Source organism: Mus pahari, chromosome 3 (assembly GCF_900095145.1).
Source record: "Mus pahari chromosome 3, PAHARI_EIJ_v1.1, whole genome shotgun sequence".
Lineage (NCBI taxonomy): Eukaryota > Metazoa > Chordata > Mammalia > Rodentia > Muridae > Mus > Mus pahari.
The window spans coordinates 138037851-138063870 of record NC_034592.1 but is presented as its reverse complement, the minus strand read 5'-3'; the positions used below and the strand labels follow the sequence as shown (position 1 = coordinate 138063870).

General features: G+C 40.9%; 1 protein-coding gene across 1 annotated transcript in view; it reads left to right on the top strand.

Moving 5' to 3' along the window:
- The window catches only part of Trpc4ap (transient receptor potential cation channel subfamily C member 4 associated protein), a 63027-nt gene that overhangs the window by 1656 nt on the left and 35351 nt on the right, over window positions 1-26020 (top strand). Inside the window, exons 2-5 of the mRNA XM_021192410.1 lie at window positions 17954-18082; window positions 19949-20065; window positions 22500-22557; window positions 24142-24197. Of these exons, the coding sequence (XP_021048069.1) occupies window positions 17954-18082; window positions 19949-20065; window positions 22500-22557; window positions 24142-24197 (360 nt within the window). The remainder of the gene's footprint in view (window positions 1-17953; window positions 18083-19948; window positions 20066-22499; window positions 22558-24141; window positions 24198-26020) is intronic.

Genomic DNA, 26020 nt, shown 5'->3' with positions numbered 1-26020 from the left:
TGTCTGGACAGGCAGACAGAATGACTAACCTTTCATGATATTTTTGGATCAGTCAATGTGCAGGCTGTTGACTTATTTTGAAAGTGAGTTTACTTTTGAGACAGGCTCTCACTATGTAGATTTGACTGGCCTTGAAACTCATTATATAGATGAGGCTGGCCTTGAGCTTGTGGAGGACATCCTACCACTGCCCTCTTAGTGCTGGGATTACAGGTGCCTTCTAACAAACCCAGAAATCTTAAGTAGTTTGAGCCATATGTTGAATTCATCTCTCTCTCTTTCTCTCTCGCTCTCTTTTGGTTTTTCTAGACAGGGTTTCTCTGTGTAGCCCTGGCTGTCCTGGAACTCACTCTGTAGACCAGGCTGGCCTCGAACTCATAAATCCATGTGCCTCTGCCTCCCAAGTGCTGGGATTAAAGGCATGTGCTACCACCTTCCAGCATTGAGTTCACCTCTTAACACAGATGAGGAAACGGAGGTTTAGAAAGGTTGGGCAGTATGAATTCCTAACATCCCTCCAGGTGATCATCAGAGCAGTGAGCTGGAGACGTCCTTTAACATGCTGAAGGAGGCAATTTAGGAGAATTTGCTTCCAATGCTGAAATAGGAAATAATCTAGGAAACTAGATTAAAAGGTTACTAAAATATTCTTGGAGCCTGTTTTAGCTGCTCATTGTGGTTCCCATTATTATTACTCTGTCAATCCCCAAAGTTTGTTTTGATTGCTTACCTTCTTAGCCTATTATTATAAATAGTAATAATAATAATAATAAATAATAATTGCGTATTTCTTTGATAGTTTTATAAAGGTGTGGAAGCTATTTCAGATGTTGGATTAGAGCTCCGTCTCCCGATTGTAGTGATAATGAAGCGGGGCCTTCACTTCTCATACTTCCCTTTCTTAGTAGAGTTCTTCAGGGCTTTTCCTTGCTATGCTCTCCCTCTCCCGATATGCAGAATAAATTACTTGCTCACCCATATTTCCATAGCACAGTACGCATACTGGTTATGGCATATGGCAGAGTAGGAAAGTGCCAAGTTTTTAAAAAACAACTTGAGAGGGGGTGGTAGAGGGGGAGATCAGATTCATTAAGTGCACTGCCAGGGGCAGCAGGCTGGGCAGAAACAAGAGCACCGCTTACCTAAAAATACCCTTTAAATAAAAATTATGTATAGCAACTGATCATTGCTTCTGCTTGAAGCGATAGGATCTGGTGTTTACTAGTGTCACACGGATGCACACCAGATCTCTAGAACTTTCTCAGCTTATAAACCTGAAACTCTGTCTACTGAGTGACTCCTTGGGCCCCTCCCCAGCTACCCGCCCTCCTGCTCTGTCTTGTTGTGAGCTTGACCAAAAGCCCTGAAGGTTTATCTGAGTCATACCATATGGTAGAATTTCCTTGGGAAAGACTGGATTTTGAGGTAAGATGGGCCTGAGTTGAATCCTAGTTCCATCTTGTGTTAGCCAGTGTCCCTAGGCTAAATCAGTCTCTTTGGATCCCAGTTTCATTATTTCTAAAGTGGTAGTAATGACATCTGTCCTGTAAGGTTGTTAGGAGTATCAGGTGAAACAGGTTTAGAAAGGTTAGCCAGTTCGAGGCCAACCTGGTCTACAAAGTGAGTTCCAGGACAGCCAGGGCTATATGGAGAAACCCTGTCTTGAAAAACCAAAAAAAAAAAAAAAAAAAAAAAAAGAAAGAAAGAAAGAAAGAAAGAAAGGTTAGCCAGTGTGCCAAATACTGGTTATTTGATAAATAGTTGCTCTTAGCTAATTAGTAATTAGACTGGACTTTTTGAGAGAGTGCCTTAGTTTTCTTTGTATCTGCAGAGCCTCAGACCATGCCAAGCACTTGATAGGAAGGATTTAGGAAACTATCTGAGTTGGAATATTGTATCCTCAGTCTGTGTCTGTCTATAGCCACTCTCCAATAATCCCATGGCTTTAAAGAGTTCCAGAGTCAGGTCACCTGTGATGTGAAACCTGACTGTGGTACATACTTGCTTTATTGTCTTTGGAAAAGTTATTTAATATGTTTCTTTTTCTGTAAACTAGAGATCATCACAGGACCTAACTTCTTAAGATTATGATGAAGAAAAATGAGTTTTTATAAGAAAACCTTGAAAATAATAGCTGAAGTATAATGAGTGTGCAGAAAGGTTGCCTTTTATTATTTTAACAAATACTCTATATTCTGATGGCGCTTAAGTCTTTCTTTCCATTTCTGACTCTTTCTTTTGCTCTACGTGGGTAGGTATTTCTAAGACCTGCTCTGAATTTCCATGTAAATGACTAATGGACAACTCAAATTTAATATGTAGAAAATCAGACTCTTGGGTTCCTCTTCCACTGGACCCCACGTTCCCTCTGTCTTTCCCTTTTCTATAAGCAGGAAAAGACTGTAGGTCACAGGATTTAGAGTGGGCTAGTCCTACTTGGGTTTTTATTTGCCTTCTCTTCCCAACCTTTCTATGACCTCTGTGAAGGTAATAAATATGCCAAGATACTCTGTAACTTATTGATGCCTTCATATTCATTTGTACATTTGATGCTGAAAGCAAATTGGGTCTCATAAGTCCTCTGCTCGAAGCCCCCAGCTGCTTCCCATGCTGCAGAGTCAAATCTGCTTCCTATCTGGCAGGGACACAGATTTCTGCAAGGCCAGTGGAGTTGAGGGGAGGGATTGACTGGGTAAACTGTGGCACTAGGACAGTGCACCTGGCCTTTCTGTGCATGGCCCGCCATCCCCAGGTAGCCTGTAGCTTGGCAGGTTGGTAGTCTTGGTTACGGGATCCCTTCTGCTCCCCAGGTGCTGCTCTTGCATCCGTTATGATCACTCTAGATTTCCCTGTTTTTTCTTTCTACTTTTTTCTTTAGATCCTCTCTCCCTCCCTTCCCATCCCCCTCCATTTCTGTATGTTGCTGGGAATCAAATTTGGGGCCTGGTATATGCTAGGCAAACACTCTCCCATACCCCCCTCCCCACTTTAATTTTTTTTTCTTTTTCTGTAGGTACTGTTTGTTTTAGTCTTACTCTAACTAGGGTTTGAAACCTAGTGGTTTAAGTAAAACATTTTTCTTTCCTGGTAAGGGCAATTTGAAGCTGAGGATACCTTGGAAAACAGGTTTTCTCCATATGACACCTGCCAGCTGGTACCTACAACTGATAACTCTCTACATTTGGGAAGCAGAGGCAGGAGGACTGTTGATTACTCAAAGGTCAAGTTGGTCTACATAGTGAGTTCTAGGCCAGCCAGGATTACAGAGAGATCCTGACTCAAAAGCTATACCCCTTCTTCCATAGGTAGGGAAGAGGGACGAGAGGGAAGAAGAAAGGAAGAAACAAAGAACCTCTTGGATAACTAAAGTCCTGGAAATGAGTAAATAACGTCAATTTCAGTGGGTAGCATTTGTACCCACAAACCCTAAGATGCACCTCTACTTGTGTTGAGACCACACAAACACCATTGCATAGGATACAAATAGTCAATGGTTAATATTTGTTTTTAGACTGCCCTAACAATATATTTAATCTTTATTAATAATCCTTTGAAATGTCTCTTTGCCTGCACTTTGCTATTTTAAGATATTAGCTGTCTTATACTTAGGATTAAACAAAGAAGATATACATTTGTTTTCACAGAAATCTGCTTTTATTTTAAAGAGAAAACAGTAAAGACAGTCAATGAAAATTGTGAATGTCTGGAAATGTCACATTGACTAAACAGGCAGACAGAGTAGGGAACGCGATGTAAGAGATTATCACTCCTGTAAACTGTCAAACCACAAGTACCTGAAGAGAAAACCCAGATGACACCTGCCAGTAACTCAGCTGGGAAGAGGCCTGAGTGGTGGCTCTTTCATCACAGGAATCGGCTACTTGCAAGGAAAACAAAGTGGAAGTGATTCTTTTATTTGTTATATTTTGAGACAGGGTCTCTGTGTAGCTCAGCCGGGCCCAGGTAGCCTCTGATTAATGGCACACATCCTGCCCCAGCCTCCAAAGCGCTTGGATTAATTATAGGCACAAGCCACCATGCTTGATGGACTTTAAATGTCTAGTAAGCCAATGCTTAGTAGTAGAGCTCCTTCTGAAATTGGGTGTTCAGACTGTGGCTGGTTCTCTGGGACTCATGAGGCTGTTAAGACCACAGCCTTGCCCTGTCCCACTGTTCACCCTACTCAGTTCTCCTAAGGCCACAATGTAGCTGCAGCTATGCAGGGGAAGGACCCAAGAAGCCAGGGAGCCAGGCTTTCTAACTAACTTGTTTCTTTCTGAAGCTGTTCCTTCCAATGTGATGATATCTATTTTCCTCCTCATGTAAAAGATTAACATCTATATGTCACTTGTCTCTACCATTCTCACAGTATATCAATTCTGGCTGTTGATATCAAGTAGTTCCATTCTGCTGCTGATGTAATTACTGTTTGTATAGAGCCATGTATGTCTAACAGTTACTGCATTAATATAGTTTTCCTTGATATTAAAAGTAGTCCTTTTGTTGTTTTTAGTTGATGTACAAATGCATACTTAGTAAAATTCACATTTCTTTTTTTCATGTTGGAGATTAAACTAAGGTCTCACATGTGCTGACCGTGTATTCTATACCATTGGGAAGCATTTTTAGTGTATGATTTATGGGGCTTGACAGATGTATGTAGCTACATGCTCACCACTGAAGCTAGAATCTAGAAAGTTTCCTTACAGCCATCAGCTTGTTTCCATGATCATTCCTCTCTCCCACTTTTTCCTACTGGAATCCCACTGTGTGTGCTGTTCCCCACCGTCCATCACTGTGACTGACATGGCTGGGAAGCAGCTGGGTGGTTGGCTTCAGGAGTGTGGTCCACCGTGGAGAGTGGAGAGGAAGGCATGGTGGAGGGAGTCATGACGGGAGCGCATGGCTGCAGAAAGGAATCAGATTGCTCTCGATGGAACCAACCCGGGGGGGTTACCCCAGTCTCCATGTGCTATCTAGGTCAAAGTCTCAAAGGCTCCATAATCTTCCAAAAGAGTACAGCTAGCTGGTCAGGGACCAGATGCTCAGACATGAGCATGGGGTACATCTTACAGTCAAATGATGATGCCTCATAAAGACCTGTCACATACCATGTGGAGCCTTCTGAATCTTTCCCTGGCAGAAACTGCATGCTTTGACGTTTGCTCTGCGGTCTCTTTGACCCCAATTCTAAAACTCGGTGTTTTGTTTGGCTTTTTAAGTTTTCCAACCTCTTCTTGGTTGAATTCTTGGAACTTCAGTTCATCAAATTCAGGGCATTGCACTCTGTTTTTTACTGACTTTTCTGTGTTTTAGCCCTTGTTTCCTGAATCTGTATCTACCTTTCCTGGGAACACGCTCTATAGTAGACTCCAGGAAAGAGCATACAAACAGTAATTTTTTCATGTTTACATATTCAGAAACACTTTTTATTGTGGTACTTATATGTCAGGTCTCATTCTGAGTTATAAGTTTTTTTTTAATTGTAAATAATAATGTACCATCTTTGAGCAAATACATTCTTTTAAGCCACATTTTGTTTTTAGGCTCATTCCTGAAGATGTTTTTTTTTTTTTTTTTTTTTTTGCTTTGGCCTGTTACTCTTATCAGTGGATGACACTTAGGGCATTTTATTTTTGAGAAATAAAATGGATCCTCTAGTTTGGGGACTATTATGAATAATGTTAACATGGACACTTGATCATGTATTTTGTATATATTTGTGCCACCTGGAGGGTATAATTGTAGGGTTTTTGGTTTTCTTTTTTTCCTTAGGTGTTTAATGGTATAATCACTATAGGTTTAGTTTATGGTGAATTAATGAAGTAAACTCCCTTTCAGAAGTTTATTGGGAAATTTTGAACATCCCCTTTTGTGAATCACCTATTCAAATATTTTGTACATTTTTATTATTTTTCTTTTAGAAATTTTACGTGTATGAGTGTTTTGCCTGTATGAACGTCTCTATGTAGCATGTGCATGCTGGTGCCTGAGGAAGTCGGAAGAGGGCATCAGATCCCTTCTAATTGGCACTACAGATTGTGAGCCACCACGTGGGTGGTAGGAATTGCACCTGAGTCCTCTGGAAGGTCACTAGTGCTCTTAGCCACTGAGCCGTCTCTCCAGGCTCTGTTTTAATCTTTACTTAACTAGAGATTTTTTTTACTTTTTTTGAAATAGGGTCTCACTATATCTTTGGCTAGCCTGGAATTTTGTATGTAAACTAGGCTAGCCCCAAATTCACAGAGATCCATCTTCCTCTGTCTCCTGAGTGCTGGGATTAAGGGCATGTGCCATCACATCCAGCTGGATATATGTACCTTTTGAAGAGATATCTTGCAGATATTTTCTTTCGTTCTATGTCTCCTTTTTAATCTATAAAAATCTTTTGATGAGCTAGTCATAGAAGAGACAGAGGCAGACAGATCTTTGAGTTCCAGGCCAGCCAGTGTGCTGCATAGTGAGACCCTCACCTCAAAAAAACAACAGAAAGATTTGTTGGTAAACATAAATGCTTAGTTTTATTGTAGTTCATTCTACCACTTATTACTTATTTTTCCTGTCTTAAGAATTTCTACCAATGCTCAAGGGCTCGAAGATTGAGAATATCTTCTGAAGTGTTTGGATTTGCTCTGGTGGTTAGCTGTGCATTTTCTGAGACTGGCACATCTATGTTCATAAGTTACTTATCTCTGGACATATTCTTTATTTATTCATTTGTGAGACAAATGTTGCCATGCAGCCATTGCCAGCCTTGAGCTCATGACAGTCCTCTGTCTTCAGCCTGTCAAGTGCTAGGATTACCAATATATATCATCAGCCTGGCTCTCTGGTAGTGCCTTTTTTGGTTTTTCGAGACAGGGTTTCTCTGTGTAGCCCTGGCTGTCCTGGAACTCACTTTGTAGACCAGGCTGGCCTCCAACTCAGAAATCCGCCTGCCTTTGCCTCCCGAGTGCTGGGATTAAAGGCGTGCGCCACCACGCCTGGCTGGTAGTGCCTTTTGCTTTGAGTTTCTTGCTGAGAACAAATTACACACCTTTCTTCTGGTGTGTGCTTTTACATAGTGTATTATTTCCCAGTCTGTTATGTTCAGGCTTTCTTAAATGTTTTTCTGACAGGCAGCATAATATACTTTGTTTTTAAATCTTACTGTACTAATTGACATTTAGGGATTTAAATATATTTAATATGATACTTGCTTTTCAAATGTCATATTGGTTCTGTGTTCCTTATTGGGCTTCCTTAATATAATTTGTATGTGTGTGCGTGCGCGTGCATGCGCGTGTGTCTTTGTTGGGGTGAGTGCAGGCACATGCATGCATAGTGTGTATATGTAAGTCAGAGAGCAGCCGTGGTGCCAGTCTTCAGATGCCCTCTTTCTTTGTGTTTGAAGCGTAGACCCTCATTGGCTTGGCCTTCCCCACATAGCCAGACTACCTGGCCTGCGAGCTCCTAGGGATCTGCCTTATCCCTCTTCTGTTGCTGGGGTTACAGGTGTATCCCACCATGCCTGGCTTTTTAAAATATGAGTTAGTTCTGGAGATCTAAACTCAGATCCTCACACTTGTAAGACAAGAGGTTTAGACAGAGCTATATCCCCAGTCCTTGATGTTTCTTTTAAATTATAATTTTTTTTAAAGATTTATTTATTTATTACATGTAAGTACACTGTAGCTGTCTTCAGACACTCCAGAAGAGGGAGTCAAATCTCATTGCGGATGGTTGTGAGCCACCATGTGGTTGCTGGGATTTGAACTCAGGACCTTCGGAAGAGCAGTCAGGTGCTCTTACCCGCTGAGCCATCTCACCAGCCCCTTAAATTATAATTTTATTGAGACTTAAAACAAAACAACCAGATTTACTCATGCTTCTAACCCCAGTACTTGGAAAGGGGAAGTAGAGGGATCAGGAATTTGAAGTTGGCCTGGGCTCCATTAAATACTGTCTCAAAAACCAAAGTGAAATTACCAATTGTAGTTTTTCATTTCAGTTTTTTGTAGCTGTTTGTTGTTTGTTTGTTTTGCAAATGATGGCACTGGAGAGGTGGCTTAGTGTTAAGGGCACTTGGTGTTCAGGAGATGGCTTCAGTTCCTAATACCCATGTGGCAGTTACAGCTGTCTGTACACAACTCCATTTCTAGGGGATTCAAAGCCTAAAGACTTCTGTAGGTACAAATGTGATGCACATACATGCAGGAAAACACCGATACTCATAAAAATAAGATAATAAGTAAAAAAAAACTCATTTAGAAAATTATGCAACTATCACCAAAATAGTTTTAGGGCTTTCTGTCACTTTAATGGTTCGCTTATATGCATTATTTAGTCTTTATAACAGCTTTGTTAAAGTGTTGGCTTACTACACATGCCCCATTTAAGTTTCCCAATCAGTAGCTGTTTATACAAAGCTATAGTTACCACAAACCAGTGTTTTAGAACATTTTCTCACAAAACAAACAGAACAAAAATAATAAAAAATAACTTGATTATGGTCTGCAGGGAGCATAGCATATATTTAATCTCAGAACTTGGAAGGTAAAAGCAGGAAGGTCAGAGTTCAGGGCCATCCTCAGCTACATAGAAAGTTTGTGGTGAGGATGGGTTACAGGATCAAACCGAAACCCAAACCAACCCTGTGCCTACAGCGGCTACTTTCCAGTTACTGTCTCTGGTCCTTGGCAGCAGCTAGTCTTATTTATTGCCTATCTCTGTGGATTGGCTTATTCTGAATATTTTTGTATTAAATAGAGTCAAACAATATGTGGCTTTTGTGTCTGATTTCTTTTTCTTTTTTTTTTTTTTTTAAAGATTTATTTATTTATTACATGTAAGTACACTGTAGCTGTCTTCGGACACTCCAGAAGAGGGCGTCAGATCTTGTTACGGATGGTTATGAGCCACCATGTGGTTGCTGGGATTTGAACTCTGGACCTTCGGAAGAGCAGTCGGGGGCTCTTACCCACCGAGCCATCTCACCAGTCCCCTTGTGTCTGATTTCTTTCATTTAGAATAATAAGCCTCAACATTTATCTGTTATTTGTATCACTTCTTGCCAAATAATATTCCATCATATGGATGTCCAATATTTTATTTGTCTGTTTACCGGTTAGGTGCACTCAAGTTCCTACTTTTGCTTACTAAGATAAATGCTGTTGTCTTTTGTGCAACACTTCTGTGTACATTTGCCGTAGGACGAGAATTGCTGGGTCATATGATAATTCTGGTGTGTGTGTGTGTGTGTGTGTGTGTGAGTGTGTGCACGCGTGCGTGTGTTGCTAGGGATCTGCTAGGCGAGTTGCACCACTCAGGTTTTGAAACTGAGTCTTGCTAAGTGGCTCATGTAGGCCTCAGTCAGCGTGATTCTCCTGCTGCCCTACCTTCTGAGTAGTGAAGTCAGAGTCGCACTCCCTTCTTCCTGGCTGTATGTTGAACTTTTCAGTACTTGCTCAACTGTGACTGTGCTATTTTTCATTTTTACCTGGAGTTAAAGGGTTCCAGTTTCCCCAGACCTTCCCAAACATTTCTTCTTTTTCTTCTTCTTCTATTTTTTTTCTGTTTTATTTTATTTTTTTTTCCAAGACAGAGTTTCTTTGTGTAACAGCCCATGAACTCATTTGTAGACTAGACTGTCCTCAAATTTACAGAGGCCTCTCTGTTTCCTGAGTGTCATGATTAAAGGTGTGCGCCACCACCCAGCTTCCCAAACACTTCCTTCTGTCTTTGTGATTATGGCCCTGGCTGGCGTGCCATAGCTCATTGTGGATTTGATTGCTTTTCCTCTGAGGACACTGGCACTGATCATTTGTCACGCATTTCCTGGCCATCTGTCTATTACCTTTGGAGAAATATCTGTTTAGAGATTTTGCCCACTTTTATTTGCACATTTTCTATAATAGATGATTATGCCAACATTTTCTTTTCTCCTTATGTGTCTCTTGATTGTACCATTCAAAGACTGGTCCAGTTAATTTAATAAAATTTTGGTCATAGAGTTGTTCACAGAATTACTTCATTCTTAATGTCCCTGGGATCAGTAATAATGACCCCCCATGTATTTCCGGCATTAGTAATTTGTATCCTTTTTCTTGATTAATTAGCCAGGCTAGAGTTTATTGATTCTGTTTTTCTTTATAGATCCAATTTTTAATTATTTTTTTTCTGTACAGATTTCCTGTTTTTTTTAATTTAATCTTCCCCTTTTCCTTTTTTCCTTTCCTTTTGTCTTGGGGGAGGTCCTTTGGAGACCAGGTTTTGGTCACTCAGTCCTCAGGCTGGTGTCTGTGGTTTGACCTCAACCAGCAAGTGCCCGAGGATGCGAGAGTCAGCTGGAACCCACCGGTCTGCTCTCATTTCATTTCTTTCTGTCCTCTGCTTGCTCTAGACTTAAGTTGTTCTTTCTCTGACGTGTGAAGGCAGGAGCTCAGGCTGTGGGCTAGAACTGTTTCTTTCCTAACATGCATTTAGTACAGATTTGCCACATCTTACAAACTTTGATAATTTATCTTTCATTTAGCTCAAAATATTTTTACATTCTTTTCAGGCTCATTTGATTCAGTTATTTAGAATGACTGTTTCATCTCCAAATATCTTAGACTGTTCAACTGTTCTGTTCATTGTTCGTGGCTTCTAGACACATTACATGGTGGTTAGAGAACATACTTTATATAGTTGCGTACAGTTGCTACTTTTTTTTTTAACTTTTGTCTGCATTTATTTTATGCCAAATTTATTCCAGTGCCATGAGTTTTTGTTTCTTCAGTTTCTTTTGGGATATTTTTTTCTTCTGTGCAAACTCCTCTTCTGGCTTTGGAACGATCTGTTCCTTCTCAGTGAGGATCATCTCAATGTGGCAGGGGGAGCTCATGTATGGGTTAATCCGGCCATGAGCTCTGTAGGTTTGTTGGTGCATCTTAGGTGATGTACTTGTTCACCTGGATGTGATCGATGACTAGACAATCTACATTTAAACCTTAAGTTTAGCGTTAGTTTCTGAATTTTTAAGCATGTGCAGCAAAAATTCAGTACTCTTTTTTTTTTTTTTTTTTTTTGGCCACTGTCCCTGTGTCCAGCCCATTTGGCCCGGGCACACCTACTGACTCCACCATTATATTGGCACACACTGCTTCATTAAAATGACATCCTTCAGATACGTGTTGGCTTTGTGGATATGCGTGCGTACCCTTGATGGTCTGGGCAGCTTCCCACCTGTTTTAAAAGTGAACACGAAGATTTGAACCTCTTGATTTGCATGATTTTGTGAGGCTTTCTGGGTCAAGAGAGTAGCAACCATCTTTACAGGTGACCTCTTTGACTGCTTACAGGAAGAGTTGTTGCTGCTTTTGGAACTTGCCAAGGTGTGCTTTGTGGCTAAGGGTGTGGGTTGTTCATGTGACTTTGAGAATAGTATATGTTCCTCTGTTGTTGAATTAAAGAAGTTGCAAGCGTCAGACCTATTTAATTGATGGTGGCACTAATGTCAACCTTGTCCTTACTGATTTTCTTGTCTTGTTGAGGATTCATAAAGTTCAAACATTCATCAGTTTCTCTTGGTAGTTCTTCGAGGTTTTGCTTCCTATGTTTTGGTAAGCGACTGTTCGGTACACATATGTTAAGAACTACCATGTCATCTTGGAGAATTGGCCCCTTAGCATTCTGTCATGGCCCTCTTTATTCCTAACAGTTCTCCCTTTTCTGAATTCTGTTATCTGAAACTTCATACAACTCTTTAAGCTTTCTTTTAGTGTTAACATGACTTCTTTTTCTCCATGCATTTTACTTTATTATTTTTTAAGATCTATCTTACATGTATGAATGTTTTGCTTGCACATATATATGTGTACTACATGCATGCATGGTGCCCACGGAAGTCAGAAGAGGGCATCAGATGGTTGTGATCTGCCATATAGGTGCTGGGAACCAAACTTAGGTCCTCTAGAAGATCAGTAAGTGTTTAGTCAGTGAGTTTCTCTCTGCACTCCTGGTTGTTGTTGTTGGTGGTGGTGTTATTGTTTTGAGACAGTCTCCTGTAGCCCTCACTAGCATTGAACTCACTAGGTAACTGAGGCTGGCCTTGAACTTCTCCTGACCTTTCTGCCTCTACCTCTGAAGTAATGGGTTTACAAATATGTGCTACCATGTGGGACTCTGACCCTATACTTTTAACGGATACATAATGTCATATTTAAAGTAGTTCTTTTAAAAATTATGTATTTTTATTATTTTGCATATGAGTATTTGTATAAGTTTGTGTCGGGTATGTACATATAAAGCAGGTACTGGAGAAGGTCAGAGCAATAGAATCCCTCTGGAACTAGAGTTACTGGTGGTTGTAAGCTGCCTGATGTTGGTGCTGGAAATTGAACTTGGGTCTTCTGCAAGAGTGGTACAGGCACCTAACCATAAGCTGTCTCTCTAGTCATGAAAGGGGTTTTTTTGGACAACATATAGTTGGCTTTTTTCCCCTCTTATTCCACTGACATATATATTACTATATTTTACTCATAGACCTTTAATTGATATTGTTTCTAATTATCTTCTAAACCTGGTATGCAGTCATTGTTGTATTTGACCATGCATAGACTTGTACAGCGGTTAGTGACATGAGAGGGTAGATTCTGCCTCATGCACAGCTGCATTGTATTTGTTTTCTTAACCTTCATTTTTTTCTGCTTCTGTGGATGAATTGAGCATTATATGATTGTATTGACTCTTCTTTTAGTGAATTATCAATACTTCTGTGTGTGTATGTACGGTTTATGTACTTTTGTAGATGTTGTATTCCCGTGTGTGGGCATGAATGTATGGAGACCGCACACGGGAATACAGTCGTATGCTGCTACACCTGACTTTTAGTGGGTGCTGGGATCTGAACTCAGGTCCTTGGGCTTGTGGTGGCAGACAGTTTACTGAGGGAGCCATATTTCCAGTCCCAGTCATTGATTTTAAAGTCATTTTTAGCTGGGCATATGCTTATATCTGTAATCCCAGAATTCCAGAGGCCGAGGATGGAGACTGCTGCTCGTTTGAGGCTCACACAGGCTTCAGAAGGGTGTGCATGGTGCTGGACAGTGGGTTGTTTGTATTGGTGCCCTGGAGTTTGGAGCATTCATAACAGCCAGGCAGTGTTTGTTTGTGGGTAGAAGGAGCATTCCAGTCCCCTGTCATTTCTGATATTGCCGTCATTTTCCAGATGCTACAGTCACCTGATAATTGTTGTTGTTTGCATTTTAGATTAATTTAGATTAAAAAAGTTAATTTGTATCCATTTGCTTCATCAGCCCTCTTTGTGCATAGTGTACAGACCTTACAAGAGACAGGTAGCCACAGAGATTCTCTTTAGTATCAGTCTCCTTGTCTCTAAAGAGCTACCGCTCATATTTCCCATAGGAAAGGTCAAGTTTTGTCTGAGAAAATTCATATTTCCCTTTACTTTGAAAAGATAACATCACTGAATTCAGTAGTTGGTGTAAATTTTTAGCCCCCTTTTCTGTGCTTTAAATTTTTTTTTTTTTTTGCTGTGTGGCTTCAAGACAGTATACCTGGGGTGTGTATGTGTGTGTACAAGTGCACATATGAGTGTGCCTGCTTGTGTATATGTGCAGGTGCAGTGAACAAATGTATGTTTGTAGATGACAGGGCAGCCTCAGGCGCTGTCCCTGTTTTTGGAGACAGGGTCTCTCTCTCACTGACCTGGGACACCCTGAGTCGGCCAGTCTGGCCAACCAACCAGTCAGTCAGGGAACCCTCCTGTCTCTAGCTCTGCAGCTCTGGATTTACAAGAATGCCAACCACACTGGCTTTTTAAATTGTTACTCTTTTAAGAAGGTTCTGGAGATTGAACTTGTATCCTCATACTTGCAAGCACATTTGTTGTTGTTGTTGTTTTTGAGACAGTGTTTCTCTGTATAGCCTTGGCTGTCCTGGAACTCACTCTGTAGACCAGGCTGGCCTCGAACTCAGAGATCCACCTGCCTCTGCCTCCCAAGTGCTGGGACTAAAGGTGTGCGCCACCACTGCCCGGTCATATTTTTTACTTAGAGATATTTATTCACTTGTACTAGTAACATTTGTTGAGGAAATTGTCCTATGGTTTGACAGTCTTGTCAAAAAAACAAAAACAAAAAAGACATTTAACTTTAGAATGTGGTGGATGGCACTTGCTTTTAAATCCCAGCACCCAGGAGTCAGAGGTGGGCAGATCTTTGTAAGTTTGAGGTTCTCCATAGTGCCTACACAGACTGTCTCACATACTTAACAAAGACAAACAGATCACCCCCAAACAAGCAAAGCAAAAGCTGTGTAACCACTGGGGAATGCCATTGCTGTTCCACGGGTGTAGGGTGGCTTTCTTTAAATCCAGTCGTGATTGGTGTTGATGTGAGATGAACTTACAAATCAGCACTTCAGGATTACAGAACTTCCAACCTCAAGACTGTTTTGGCTATTCTGGGTCCCTGGGATTCCCATATGAGAGTTAGTAGTAAATTACCAATTTCTACAATGAAGACAACGGGGCTTTGATAGGAATTACATCAAATAAACAGCATAGGGCTATTGTTTTAGTAATAATAAGCAGTATGGAAGATATTGTCAAGTCAGTAAAATCACTTCCTTGAACATGAGATGCTTTTTCATGGTTTTTGTTTTTTGTTTGTTTGTTTGTTTTATTGTTGTTGTTGTTGTTTTAATAATGAATGATTCTTCTTTTTTTAAAGATTTATTTATTATATGTAAGTACACTGTAGCTGTCTCCAGAAGAGGGCATCAGATCTCATTATGGATGGTTGTGAGCCACCATGTGGTTGCTGGGATTTGAACTCAGGACCTCTGGAAGAGCAGTCTGTGCTCTTAACCACTGAGCCATCTCTCCAGCCTGTTTTTGTTTTTTGACAGTATAACTCAGCCTGGCCTTGGTTCAGATCCTTCTGCCTTGGAGTTCTGAGCATCATTTAATATCTTTTTACAGTGTTTAGTTTAACAGTATTTAATTTTGTTTTTGAGACAGTATTTCTCTGTGTAACAGAGCCCTGGCTGTCCTGGAACTCATTTTTCAGACCATGCTGGCCTGGAGTGTGTTTGCCACCATGCTGGGCAAGCATCTTATTTTTAATGCTACTATAAAGTGTAATTGATGATCAGAATCATGTTATCTACAAATAGAGTATTCTGTATTTTCAGTTCAAGTCTCTTATTTATTTTTCTTGCCCAGTTGTTCACATTTATGTTTCTAGTACATTGTTAAATGCAGTTGGTAAAAGTGGACATCTTTAGGTCTTTTTTCTTCTTGATCTTAGTAGGAAAACATTCATCTTTACTAATTAGCATGGTGTTAGTTTGTAAATACCTTTAGCTGATTGAGATAGCTCTGTTCTGCTTCTAGTGTGTACAGAGTGTTAATCATGAAAACATGTTTGGCTGTTGCCATTTTTCATCTATGTCTTTTGACGGGTCCTGAGGGTGTCCTGAAGGCTGTTGGTTTTCTGTTTGTAATAGTTGGTATGTTGAATTACTTCTGCTTGCTTTTGCTGTATATGTTGCTAGGGTTTTGCATCTATATTGGTAAGAGAGACTGACCTGTAGTTTTCTTGTGGTATTTTTGTCTAGATTGGTTACCAGAGTACTGGCCTCACTATTTTGAGGAATCTGGGTGCTTGTGTAAGATCTTCTTTAACTGTTTGGTACTATGTGAAGCCTTCAGTCTGGATCTAGGCTTTTTTTTCTGGAGGTCTTAGTTGTTGCCATGTGAATCATCACTAAGTCAGCTTCTCGGGTGTTCCAGGCTTGCCTGCTGCTCTGTCAGTTTCCCAGCCTGTGTTCTCCTAGTCATTTCCTTTAGCTTATCTCGACTGTTGACATATGGTCGGTCATCTTCAGTACTTGCCTATAGTCTCTTCTGCTCTGGTCACTGGTGGTAGTATTCTCTCATTCAGTCCAGAGTTTAATAATCCTAGCCAGTTGTTAGAAGCTGTTGTTAAACATTTATCTGTTCATTGACCTTTCCAGAAAATCTTGAAATAAAGGTATTGTCAATGTTTGTGTAGTTTTCTGCTTTTAGCTTATTTTGTTTCTGCTGCCCTGTTTTGTTTTGTTGAGCTTATTTCCCCTAGTTTCTCGTGGCAGATTATTAGCTTGTGATTTCCCGTTTATAATACTGTTTAGGATTCTCTCATGTAGATACTCTGTAGGAATGACTTTGGCAGGGTCTCAGCTGTAGGTTTGCTTCTTGCTTTGTGTAAAGAAAGGAAAGAAGTTTTTACCTTTTTTTCTTTTTTCTTTTTTAAAGCTTACATTGATTTTTGAGCTTAAACACTATAACATTGCTGCTATCCAGACATTTTTGTTGTAAGTAGTATTTCCTGTGTTTTACTCTAAGGAAAAGCATTCTTTTGAGCATTCTTTGTTATCCCCTCATGCCATGATCTAAGACACAGTGTAGATAGAATTATGAGACTTGTTCATTATCTTGGGGCATGTGTATTCAAACAAACCCAACACTATTAAAGGTTTTTTTTTTTGCTCCATACAAACTGTAACAAGATGCTTTTGATTGGATTGGACCACAGAAGTTCTGTGTCAGGTCTTTGTAATGGTGAAATGACTTTATAATCTACTCACGCTCCGGCATTGTGCTGGGGCTTTCATTGATACCTTCAGACATTTACTCAGCCCCTGCTCTGTGCAAGAACTCTGCAGTTGAATGAGAGAGAGAGAAAGAGAGTGAGTGAGTGTTTTCGTAGTTTGCTCCCTGCTCTAGGGTAGTTGTGATCCAGAGAGGGAAAGGGGCAGATGACCTCGGAACTATGTGCAGTAGTTAAAATACATGATAAACGAAGCCCTTGAATAGGGAGGGGCCTAAGGCCTTAGGAAGGAGAGAGAGGAAAGCCAACTAAAGTCTCTAGCTGTTGGCCTGTGTTTAAAAAACAAAAAAGTTTTATTTGTTTGTCTACATGAATGCTTGCCACACGTGTGGGTGCAGGCAGAGACTGGAAGGAAGATGTTAAATTCTTGGAACTGGAGTTATTTGTAGTTGTGAGCTGCTCAGCGTGTGTGCTGGGAAACAAATTTGGGTCCTCTGTAAGAATAGGAAATGTTCTTAACCATTGAGCCATCTCTCATCCCCTGCTTGATCAGTCTGTCCATCTGTGCATCCTTCCATCCATCCATCCATCCATCCATCCATCCATTTATTGCTTTGTTTTGAAGCAGGGTCTTTTATAGTCTAAGCTGACCTAGAACTCACTTTGTAGTTCAGGATTTTTAAAAGTTCTTTTATAGACATAGCAGCTCACAGCTGTGTGTAACTCCAGTTGTAGGAGATCTGGCACCCTCTTCTGGCCTTCATGGGCACCAGGCAAAAGTTGTGTACAGACCTACATGTAGGCACAACACCCATACACATAAAATAAACAATAACTTAAAATTCTAATAAAAAGTTTCTTTAAATGTTTAATTAAGTGTGTGTGTATACTCCTGTGCTGTGGTGTGCCTGTGGGGGTCAGAGAATGGTATGTGGTGGTAATAAGTCCCTTCCTCCCCTTGACTTGGGTTCCAGGAATCAGGCAGGTTATCGGGCTAGTGTAATAAGCAGCCTTACTCACTGGGTGGTCTTGCTGGCCCTCATTGTCTTGCTGTTTGAAGGAAAACAGCATTTCAGATAGAAAAGCCTGGGAGAGAGCCTCCAGGCAGGGGAGATCAAGAGAAGAAAACACAGCTGAGTTTGGAGTCTTGAGTGTGCTCTGAGGAAAGCATAGACTGACAGTGGGGTTCAGAACAGTACTATGTCAGAGCAGAGGGCTTAGGCTACAGCTTTATAAGCTGCTGGAAGCGCCTGAAGATTCTTCAGAGCACTTGTAAGATGCTTCCTTGGCTGTTTGGGAGTTGGCTGCTCTCTCTCTTTGCCAAAACTTCTTCCTTGACAATAAAATATTTCTTTGTTTTTATTTTTTATTCACAGTTCACTGAGACCTTTTTGACTGAGAGGGACAAATTGTCCAAATGGAGTGGAATTCCTCAGTTGCTCCTTAAGCTGTATGCCACCAGCCATCTGCACAGTGACTTCGTTGAGTGCCAAAGCATTCTCAAGGTAACTGATGGGGCTTGGAGAGCCTGTGCTCAGGGTCTTCAGATGCACAAGCTATTGACCTTCTAGAAATAGCCAGTTTCTGTATGAGCTGCAGAACACTGGAGAAGTTTGGAAACGTTAAAAGAAGAAAATAATCACTAGTTATTCCAGTGCCCAGGGATTTGATTGTTTCCCTCACCCACACCTGCTGTGATGCTAGGGACTGAACACAGGGCCTTCCTTGCACATGCTAGGCTAGAATTAGGCCCTGAGCCCCTGTCCCCACTCCTATCCCTAGATGACATTCTTTTTGAAAAGAATTTTAAATGCCCTATATCACTGAAGGCTCTTGGGAAGAGCCTTATGGCTGTCAATAATTATCACTAATGCAAGATTGAAGTTGGACTGCTGGTCAGGTTGAGAGTTAGACACTTGTTTTCCAACTTGAATGCTGTCTCAGTGCTGGCCCACACTCATTGCTTCTGACTTGGGACTAGGACCAACCATGAATTTAGAGAAGCAACTGGAGCCACAGTTGTAACCTGTATAAGCCTGTAGTCACAGCAACACTGAATACTTAGTACTCTTCAGGCAAAGCGTTGATGACTATCTCACAGGGTTATTCTAACCTTGCTTACTAAATAAACACAGTTGTTCCCTTTAGGAAGAGGTACAGGATACTCATCCTTTCACGTCTGATAGAAGTAATTATAGCCTTCCTGTGTGCCTTAAGATGCTTTCCAAGTTGGGTGTGGTACCTCCACACTTTTAATCCCAACATTTGGGAGACCAGAGGCAGGTGGATCTCTGAGTACAAGGTTGTCTATCCTCTACCAGGTAGTTAGTTCGAAGATAGTCAGGGATTGTCTCGCAAAATAAAACAAACAAACAAACAGAAAAACTAAAGGTGTTTTCCAAAAACCTGCCAAATCTCTGTTACAGAACTGAGGTAAAACTGAAGGCTTGGGAAAATAATATCCTAGTGACGTTGGTGTATGGTACACTTTATTCATTCTGCACACACTTGAAGCCAGTGGTCTAGAAGAGTTCTTTCTGTCTATTACTGCCTTTTAAGACTGCTATGCCCCTCCCAGAGTTTGAGAGCCAATGCAGGCACCTACAGTGGTGACTACCTCCTCCGCCTTAAGACTTAGAGGAGGAAATACAAAGAAGAATCTGTCCAAATGTTTGGGGGGGGGGGGTCAGTTGATCTTCAGGGAACACTGATTTAGTCTAGGGGATAAAATGCTAGGCTTATAAATAGTTATAAAGTAAAGCGTCAAATGTCACAAGTGACATAAAGAGATTCCTTTGGGTGGCTATGGAAGACCATCAGAATGCCTTTGGCTTGGAGAAGTCACCCTACACTTCTGTCAGGAGGTCAGAGTCCAACAGAGATTTGGTTATGACTGCAGAACCAGTTGTTTCTTGCAATACCTGGTGACATCAAGTACCTGCCCCATCTTCTCAGCAATTCTCCGTGACCCAGAAGTCCATCTGCTTCTTGGAGTATTTATTGTAGGGCCTGAAGATGTTTGCATTGTCCAATATGACCTTCCTGGTATCCTGGCAAGCTGCTGCTGGAAATGAGCCAAGGACACACAGCCTCGCTTTCCCCAGCAGCTGCTGAGCTTTCACAGCACGGCTGTGGGGTTCTGTGGGAGCAGAAGCCAACTGTGCTAGCCCTTCCTAAGGCTGATGTCTAAGCATGCTGTGTCACAGCAGCCAGAGACCATGGGAGAAGGACTCCAAGGGTCCCGAATACGTCATTGAGGGCTAGCTTTGTTCAGGGGAGATTCAGTTTGTTACTAAAATGAATATTATAGTGATATTTTAGTGTCTCTGTTAAATTCTAAAATGGAATCTGTCTGTACTTTTTTAAACCAGGAGATTTCTCCTCTTCTCTCTATGGAGGCTATGGCGTTTGTAACTGAAGACAGGAAATTTACTCAAGAAGCTACGTACCCAAATACATATATTTTTGACTTATTTGGAGGTGTTGATGTAAGTAGCTGTTTAATGCTATTAATACTTAAGTCATTGAGAATTTAAAACAAGAGGCAAGAATTTCAGATTTATAGCCAATATTTCAGATGTTTTAACTTAAAAAACAAAAACAAACCCTTTTTGTTTTGTTTTGTTTTGTTTTGTTTTGAGACATGGTCTCACTATGCCGCTCTGGCTGTCCTGGATCTCTCTGTGTAGACCAGGCTGGCCTTGAACTCAAAGAGATTTATCTGCCTCTGCCTACCAAGTGCTGAGATCAAAGCTATGTGTCACCATCACCAGCTTAACTTTTAATTTATAAAATTTATTCTACATTTATGAATTCTACCCTCTTGTGGTTTGGTTCTTGCACATGTGAGTCCTTTTACTTTAGGTCACCAGCTTGGTGGCTTGTACTTTACTTACCCTGGTGAGCATTCTCCTGGTCTGGATCTCACTTCTGAGATCAATGGCGTTCTCTTATGTTGAAGCACTGTAGTATTTGCTTTGAAAGGATTTATTTGAAGTACTAAAACGTACAAAGTGAAAGGTGTCCCAGTGTCGTCCTTGGAAGCTGCTGTGATCACTAGTGTTGTGTGTGTACCAGAGGTGTTCTTGGTTTCGATGCGTGTGTGTATGCAGATGCTCCCATCCCCAGCGTAGTGTCTTTTCTCCTCACACACACTGGCAGGTCATATATCCAGGATACTCTCTTCTACTTTGCTTTTTTTCCCATACACACCTAAATATTCCATATTTTAAATATCTAGTTAGTATTTCCTGGTGTAATTATACCATAGTTTACTTGCTCAGACTCCAGTTGAACATTTAGTTTTTTTCACTTTTTTTTTATTATTATTATTACAAACAAGATTTCCGAAGAACTTTTTACAGACTTTTGGAGCCCGAATATATGTCTCTTATTTATTAATCTGCAACTTATACCAACTTAAATCCCAGGAACAAATTACAAAAGTGTCTTTTTACCTATACCATCACAAACATACTGTATATATGTGTGTATTTTTAAAAATCATTTCTTTTGGACTAGAGAGATATCTCAGTAGTTAAGAGCACTGGCTGCTCTTCTAGAGAACCTAGGTTCAATTCCCAGCACCCACATGGGAGCTCACAACTGTATATATCTCCAGTTCCAGGGGATCTGATCCCCTCACACAGACATACATACATGCAGGCAAAATACCACTACACATGAAATAAAAATAAATAAAATTTTAAAATTTTTTATTTTTTAAATTATAAAGTAATTACATAATTTCTCCCATCTGCATATTTTTAAAAAGCTCACATATATAAAATAAATAAATAAATCTTTTTTTAAAAAAACCTTTAAAAAATAAAAACCAAAGAAACAAAAGCTTTTTTATTTAAAGATGTATTTATTCATTTAATACATATGAGTACACTATTGCTATCTTCAGACACACCAGAAGAGGGCATCCCATCCCATCACAGAAAGTTGTAGCCACCATATGCTTTCAGAGAATTGAACTCAGGACCTCCAGAGGAGCGGTCAGTGCTCTTAACCGCTGAGCCATCTCTCCAGCCCTTAAACAAGCTTTTAAAAGTGCTGTGGGATCTTTCTCCTCCCACTTGGCTCAAGGTGTCTCAGATATGCTATCCAGTACTGGTGTGTGGCTGGAAAGGACCAGAAGAACATTTTTGTTCTGTTCCAAAACTGTTCTTAATTTGATTTAAACAATAAAATAAAAGTAAAATGCCTATTTATGGTGAATGTCTTTAAATACATGGACTTCGATATTTTGTTAGCACATAGACTACTTTAAAATACTTCAATATATTTAAGTAGAAAGTATGCTGGAGGTGAACATTTGTAATCCCAGTACTTGGGAGGCTGAAGGATCATGAGTTGGAGGCTAGCCTGGGCTATTCATCTAACCTGTGTCTCAAAGACAACAAAATACTGAAATAGAAAGCAATTTTATTCAATAATTAAAACCCATGTTATAAAAATTCTTAAGACGCCTTTAATCCCAGCACTCGGGAGGCAGAGGCAGGTGAATTTCTGAGTTCGAGGCCAGCCTGGTCTACAGAGTGAGTTCCAGGACAGCCAGGGCTACACAGAGAAACCCTGTCTCAGGAAACCAAAAAAAAAAAAAAAAAAAAAAAATTCTTATGATATGCTCCTTAGTTGCTGAGAGATGCTCAGGGGTAAAAAGTGTTCACACTCCTTTGGAGAAGTCAGATTCTGTGTCCAGCACCTGAATGGTAAGTCACAACCTCTGTAACTCCAGTTCCAGAGAACCCAGTGCCCTCTTCTGGCCTGAATGCTGCTTCTATTGAACCTTATCTAGAACAAGGGGGCTTGTGACAGCTCCTTAGACTAGACCACATGTACTCATAGTAAAAATGGTTTTGTGATCTGTGCTTTGAATTAATTAATTTATTAATTTATTTATTTGGTTTTCAGCTTCTTGTAGAAATTCTTATGAGGCCTACCATCTCTATCCGGGGACAGAAACTAAAAAGTAAGTATGATTGTTAGGCACTGGTCTTCACTCCAGTGTGCCAGTGTGGTGGCCATTGGCAGGAGCTGCTCTTTTTTGAGATATAAGAACATGTCTTCCAGTCAGCTGTAAGTTGCTCTGTTCATCCCAAGCTAAGCAGCATACTATTAACTTAATATTTGTTAAAAAGGAAGAGTTGCTGTCTTTAAGGAAAAGCCGAAGGCCACTGCTTTACAGGAGTGGCCTCTCTCATTTTCTGTCAGTCACTTGACCCCGCCTCCGTTTTCTTGGGAGGTTTTTGCTGTGTGCGGAGTTACCTGAGAAAGCAGAGGGTACCTAGGAGGAGGGCCCTGCTGTTTGAGCAGCCCATCAACCGAAGCTTCTTTATAAAGGAGGTTCATGCTTTTGCATAAAGTTCAGCCATGTTGGATGTGCTGGTGCAGCTCCTCTATCCAGCTCCCTGACACGTCTACATAGTGCGTTCCAGGACACGGGGAGATACATAGGACCCCATCTCTAAGGAAATAAATAAATCAATGGAAAAAAAAGTTCATTCATTGCCAGAGTCATATATGGCAAAAAGTCAGTTTTGCATAATACATGATTTTTTAAGCTGGATGTATTGGTTCTATTGTTTTTTATAACTTAATTGTGTGACAGTCACACTTTTTTAGGTTTCAATATTTTATTTTTAAAATCTCTACTGTAAAGGTATATACACATTTTAGATTTGCACCTACATCAACAGGATACCTTGAGGAGTGGAACTTCGCTCCCTCTTTTGCTTGCAACTCCACATTAGAAATGATTAGTGAGCAAATTCTGGATGAATGCATGAGTCTAATTCCCTTTGGAAATGGAAAGTTGAGAACTATGAAGTGATTTTGATCCACTGTGCTCTGAAATCATTACATGAATAAGCAAGGTAAAATAAGTTGAGAGGTAGTCATGAGAGACACCACATTTCTCAGGCCGCTCGCTCACTGGGCTCTTGAGGGAGATGCAGATGGTAGAGCTTAGGGCAGTGAGGAGGCAGGGGAGTGGACACTGTTTAAAAGTAAGTGCACCACCACATAGAGCACTTCTCCATGGCTCATACTCGGGGTCATGCATCTCTGGGTTTGCGGGGGCATAAAATAAGTTACTTTTTGTACTACCATCTTCTTCTGACACTTGTTCTGTGTTCTTTTTTTATTGGAATCGACAGTATATTGGACATTAGAAGCCACTTTCCTAATATAAATCAATGTAACAACAAACCTAAGCCTCCATTGTCAAGTTGGAGGCAGAAGCGGTGCCCTGATTTTCTGCCGGCAGAGTTTTCAGGGGGACATGAGGAGTGGTCGGGACCTTACTCTGGATTCTAGTAATTCTGTTCTGAAAATAGACCTTGAGTCTTTTTCTGGTGGCACTTCAGTGTAGTGAGGAGCTCGTGTGTTCGCTTAAAGCGCTATAGTCTGAGGCCTGTGCAGTGCCTGCCTCCCTGGTGCTGCGACTGAAGGCACACAACACATGCCTGGCTAGGACATTTCTTACGTCCCAGAAGTGGGCTAGTGTTACACTGTGTTTTCTTTGAGAGAAATAATGTTCCTCCTTCTTTTTCAGTAAGTGATGAGATGTCGAAGGACTGCTTGAGCATCCTGTATAATACCTGTGTCTGTGTGAGTACTCCTCCCATTGCGGCCCACTTATCTCCTGTCTTCAGCGGTGAGAGGGTAATGTTTGAGTGGGTGGCAGACATGAGACCTGTCTTCAGATATTTTAGGAATTCATTGCCTTATTTTCTGTGTGCCTGAGAATCAGGACCAGCAGGTAGAAATAATGGAGAGGCATGATTTTGTAGTGCTTAGTAAGATCCAAAGCTACCTCAACAGGCCCCAAACCCTGTTGCCAGCACCCCCATACACAAGTGTCCAGGCTCACCATTACCTGTTGAAAGGTACCGAGTGTTGGTGGAGTGCTCATGTCACAGAAGCAAAACGAATGTTTAACTCTATTCCTGCTAAGACCACAGAATGAGAAGTAGTTAAGAAAGGAATGGATAAAGAAGGGTGGGTGCATAAGCCACAGAAACTGGACTGACAGAAATGCAGATAGTAAATGCTTTTCAGTGGCCAGCACGGAGAGCGAGCTGTTGGAGCACCTGCGTGCGTCAACCTGCAGTGGTTGTTTGGATTATAACTTAGGCTTTGTCAGTGACTGTATATTTCCTTAGGGCCACTTTTTTTGAAATAGGAAAAATAATTATTTTGATAATATATTTTATTTAACACATCTAGTTAAGAATATTATTCCAATCAATATAGTTTTTAAGATGGTTTACTTTTTTGTACCATGTTTTTGGAATTAATGTGAAGACTCACACCTAGAGTGTGTCTCAGTTTGCCATGTTGTTACAGCTTAGTAGCACAGCAGAGCACAGGTAGATATTAGTGCAAAAGGTTTAATTGTCAAGAATGTTCAACTGTTTTTGCAGCTCAAGTCCAATAAGACATCATAGAGGAGAGTGACTCCATAGTCGTCGAGTCCCCTGTAAGGGTGTTTAAATTGCCCACTGTTAATCAGAGACATTCCAGTGAAACAGCTCAGTTTTTAAAAGTATGGCTACAGAGATGGCCCTGCGGTAACCCCCCATGCAAGCGTAGGGACCCTATTTTGATCCCAGGTAACAAAGCAGATGTGCTGCTTGCCTATAATTGCAGTGCAGAGAGGCAGAGGCAGGTGGGTACGAGGCCTGCTGGCTGCCAGCCTAGGTTGCTTGTTTAGTTCTAGCCCAGTAGGACACTCAGCACATTTTTTATCAATCCCTTCATTTTGAAAATTAAATTTAGCCGGGCGTGGTGGCGCACACCTTTAATCCCAGCACTCAGGAGGCAGAGGCAGGCAGATTTCTGAGTTCAAGGCCAGCCTGGTCTACAAAGTGAGTTCCAGGATAGCCAGGGCTATACAGAGAAACCCTGTCTTGAAAAACCAAAAAAAAAAAGCCATTGACATATTTAAAAAAAAAAAGAAAAGAGAAAATTAAATTTAATTGACATATTTATCTCATTGATGATAGCATTCTCCTTGTTTGTAATATCCTCTCAGCGATTTAAAGGCCAAGCTCTTGAACCTGACTTTAGAGGTTATTTGCCAGCCAGTTCTTTTATTTCCCTCATTATCCTTGTTTTTTATTCTAGCCTTTACATACCGTCCATGTTCTAGGTATACTGCAGATAGCAGAGGTGCGATGGTAAATGATAGAGTGCGTCTGCTACGTGACAGCGCTGGAGGTCATGGATGGGGAAGGACGTAGACAGGCGTAGGTCAGGCGCTTTGAGGTTTCAGAGGGGGAAAGTGATGTTCCCAGCGGGCTAGGGAAGCTGTCACTGAGGAGGAGGAGGAGGAACATCTCTCTCTCTCTCTCTCTCTCTCTCTCTCTCTCTCTCTCTCTCTCTGTGTGTGTGTGTGTGTGTGTGTGTGTGTGTGTGTGTGTGTGTGTGTG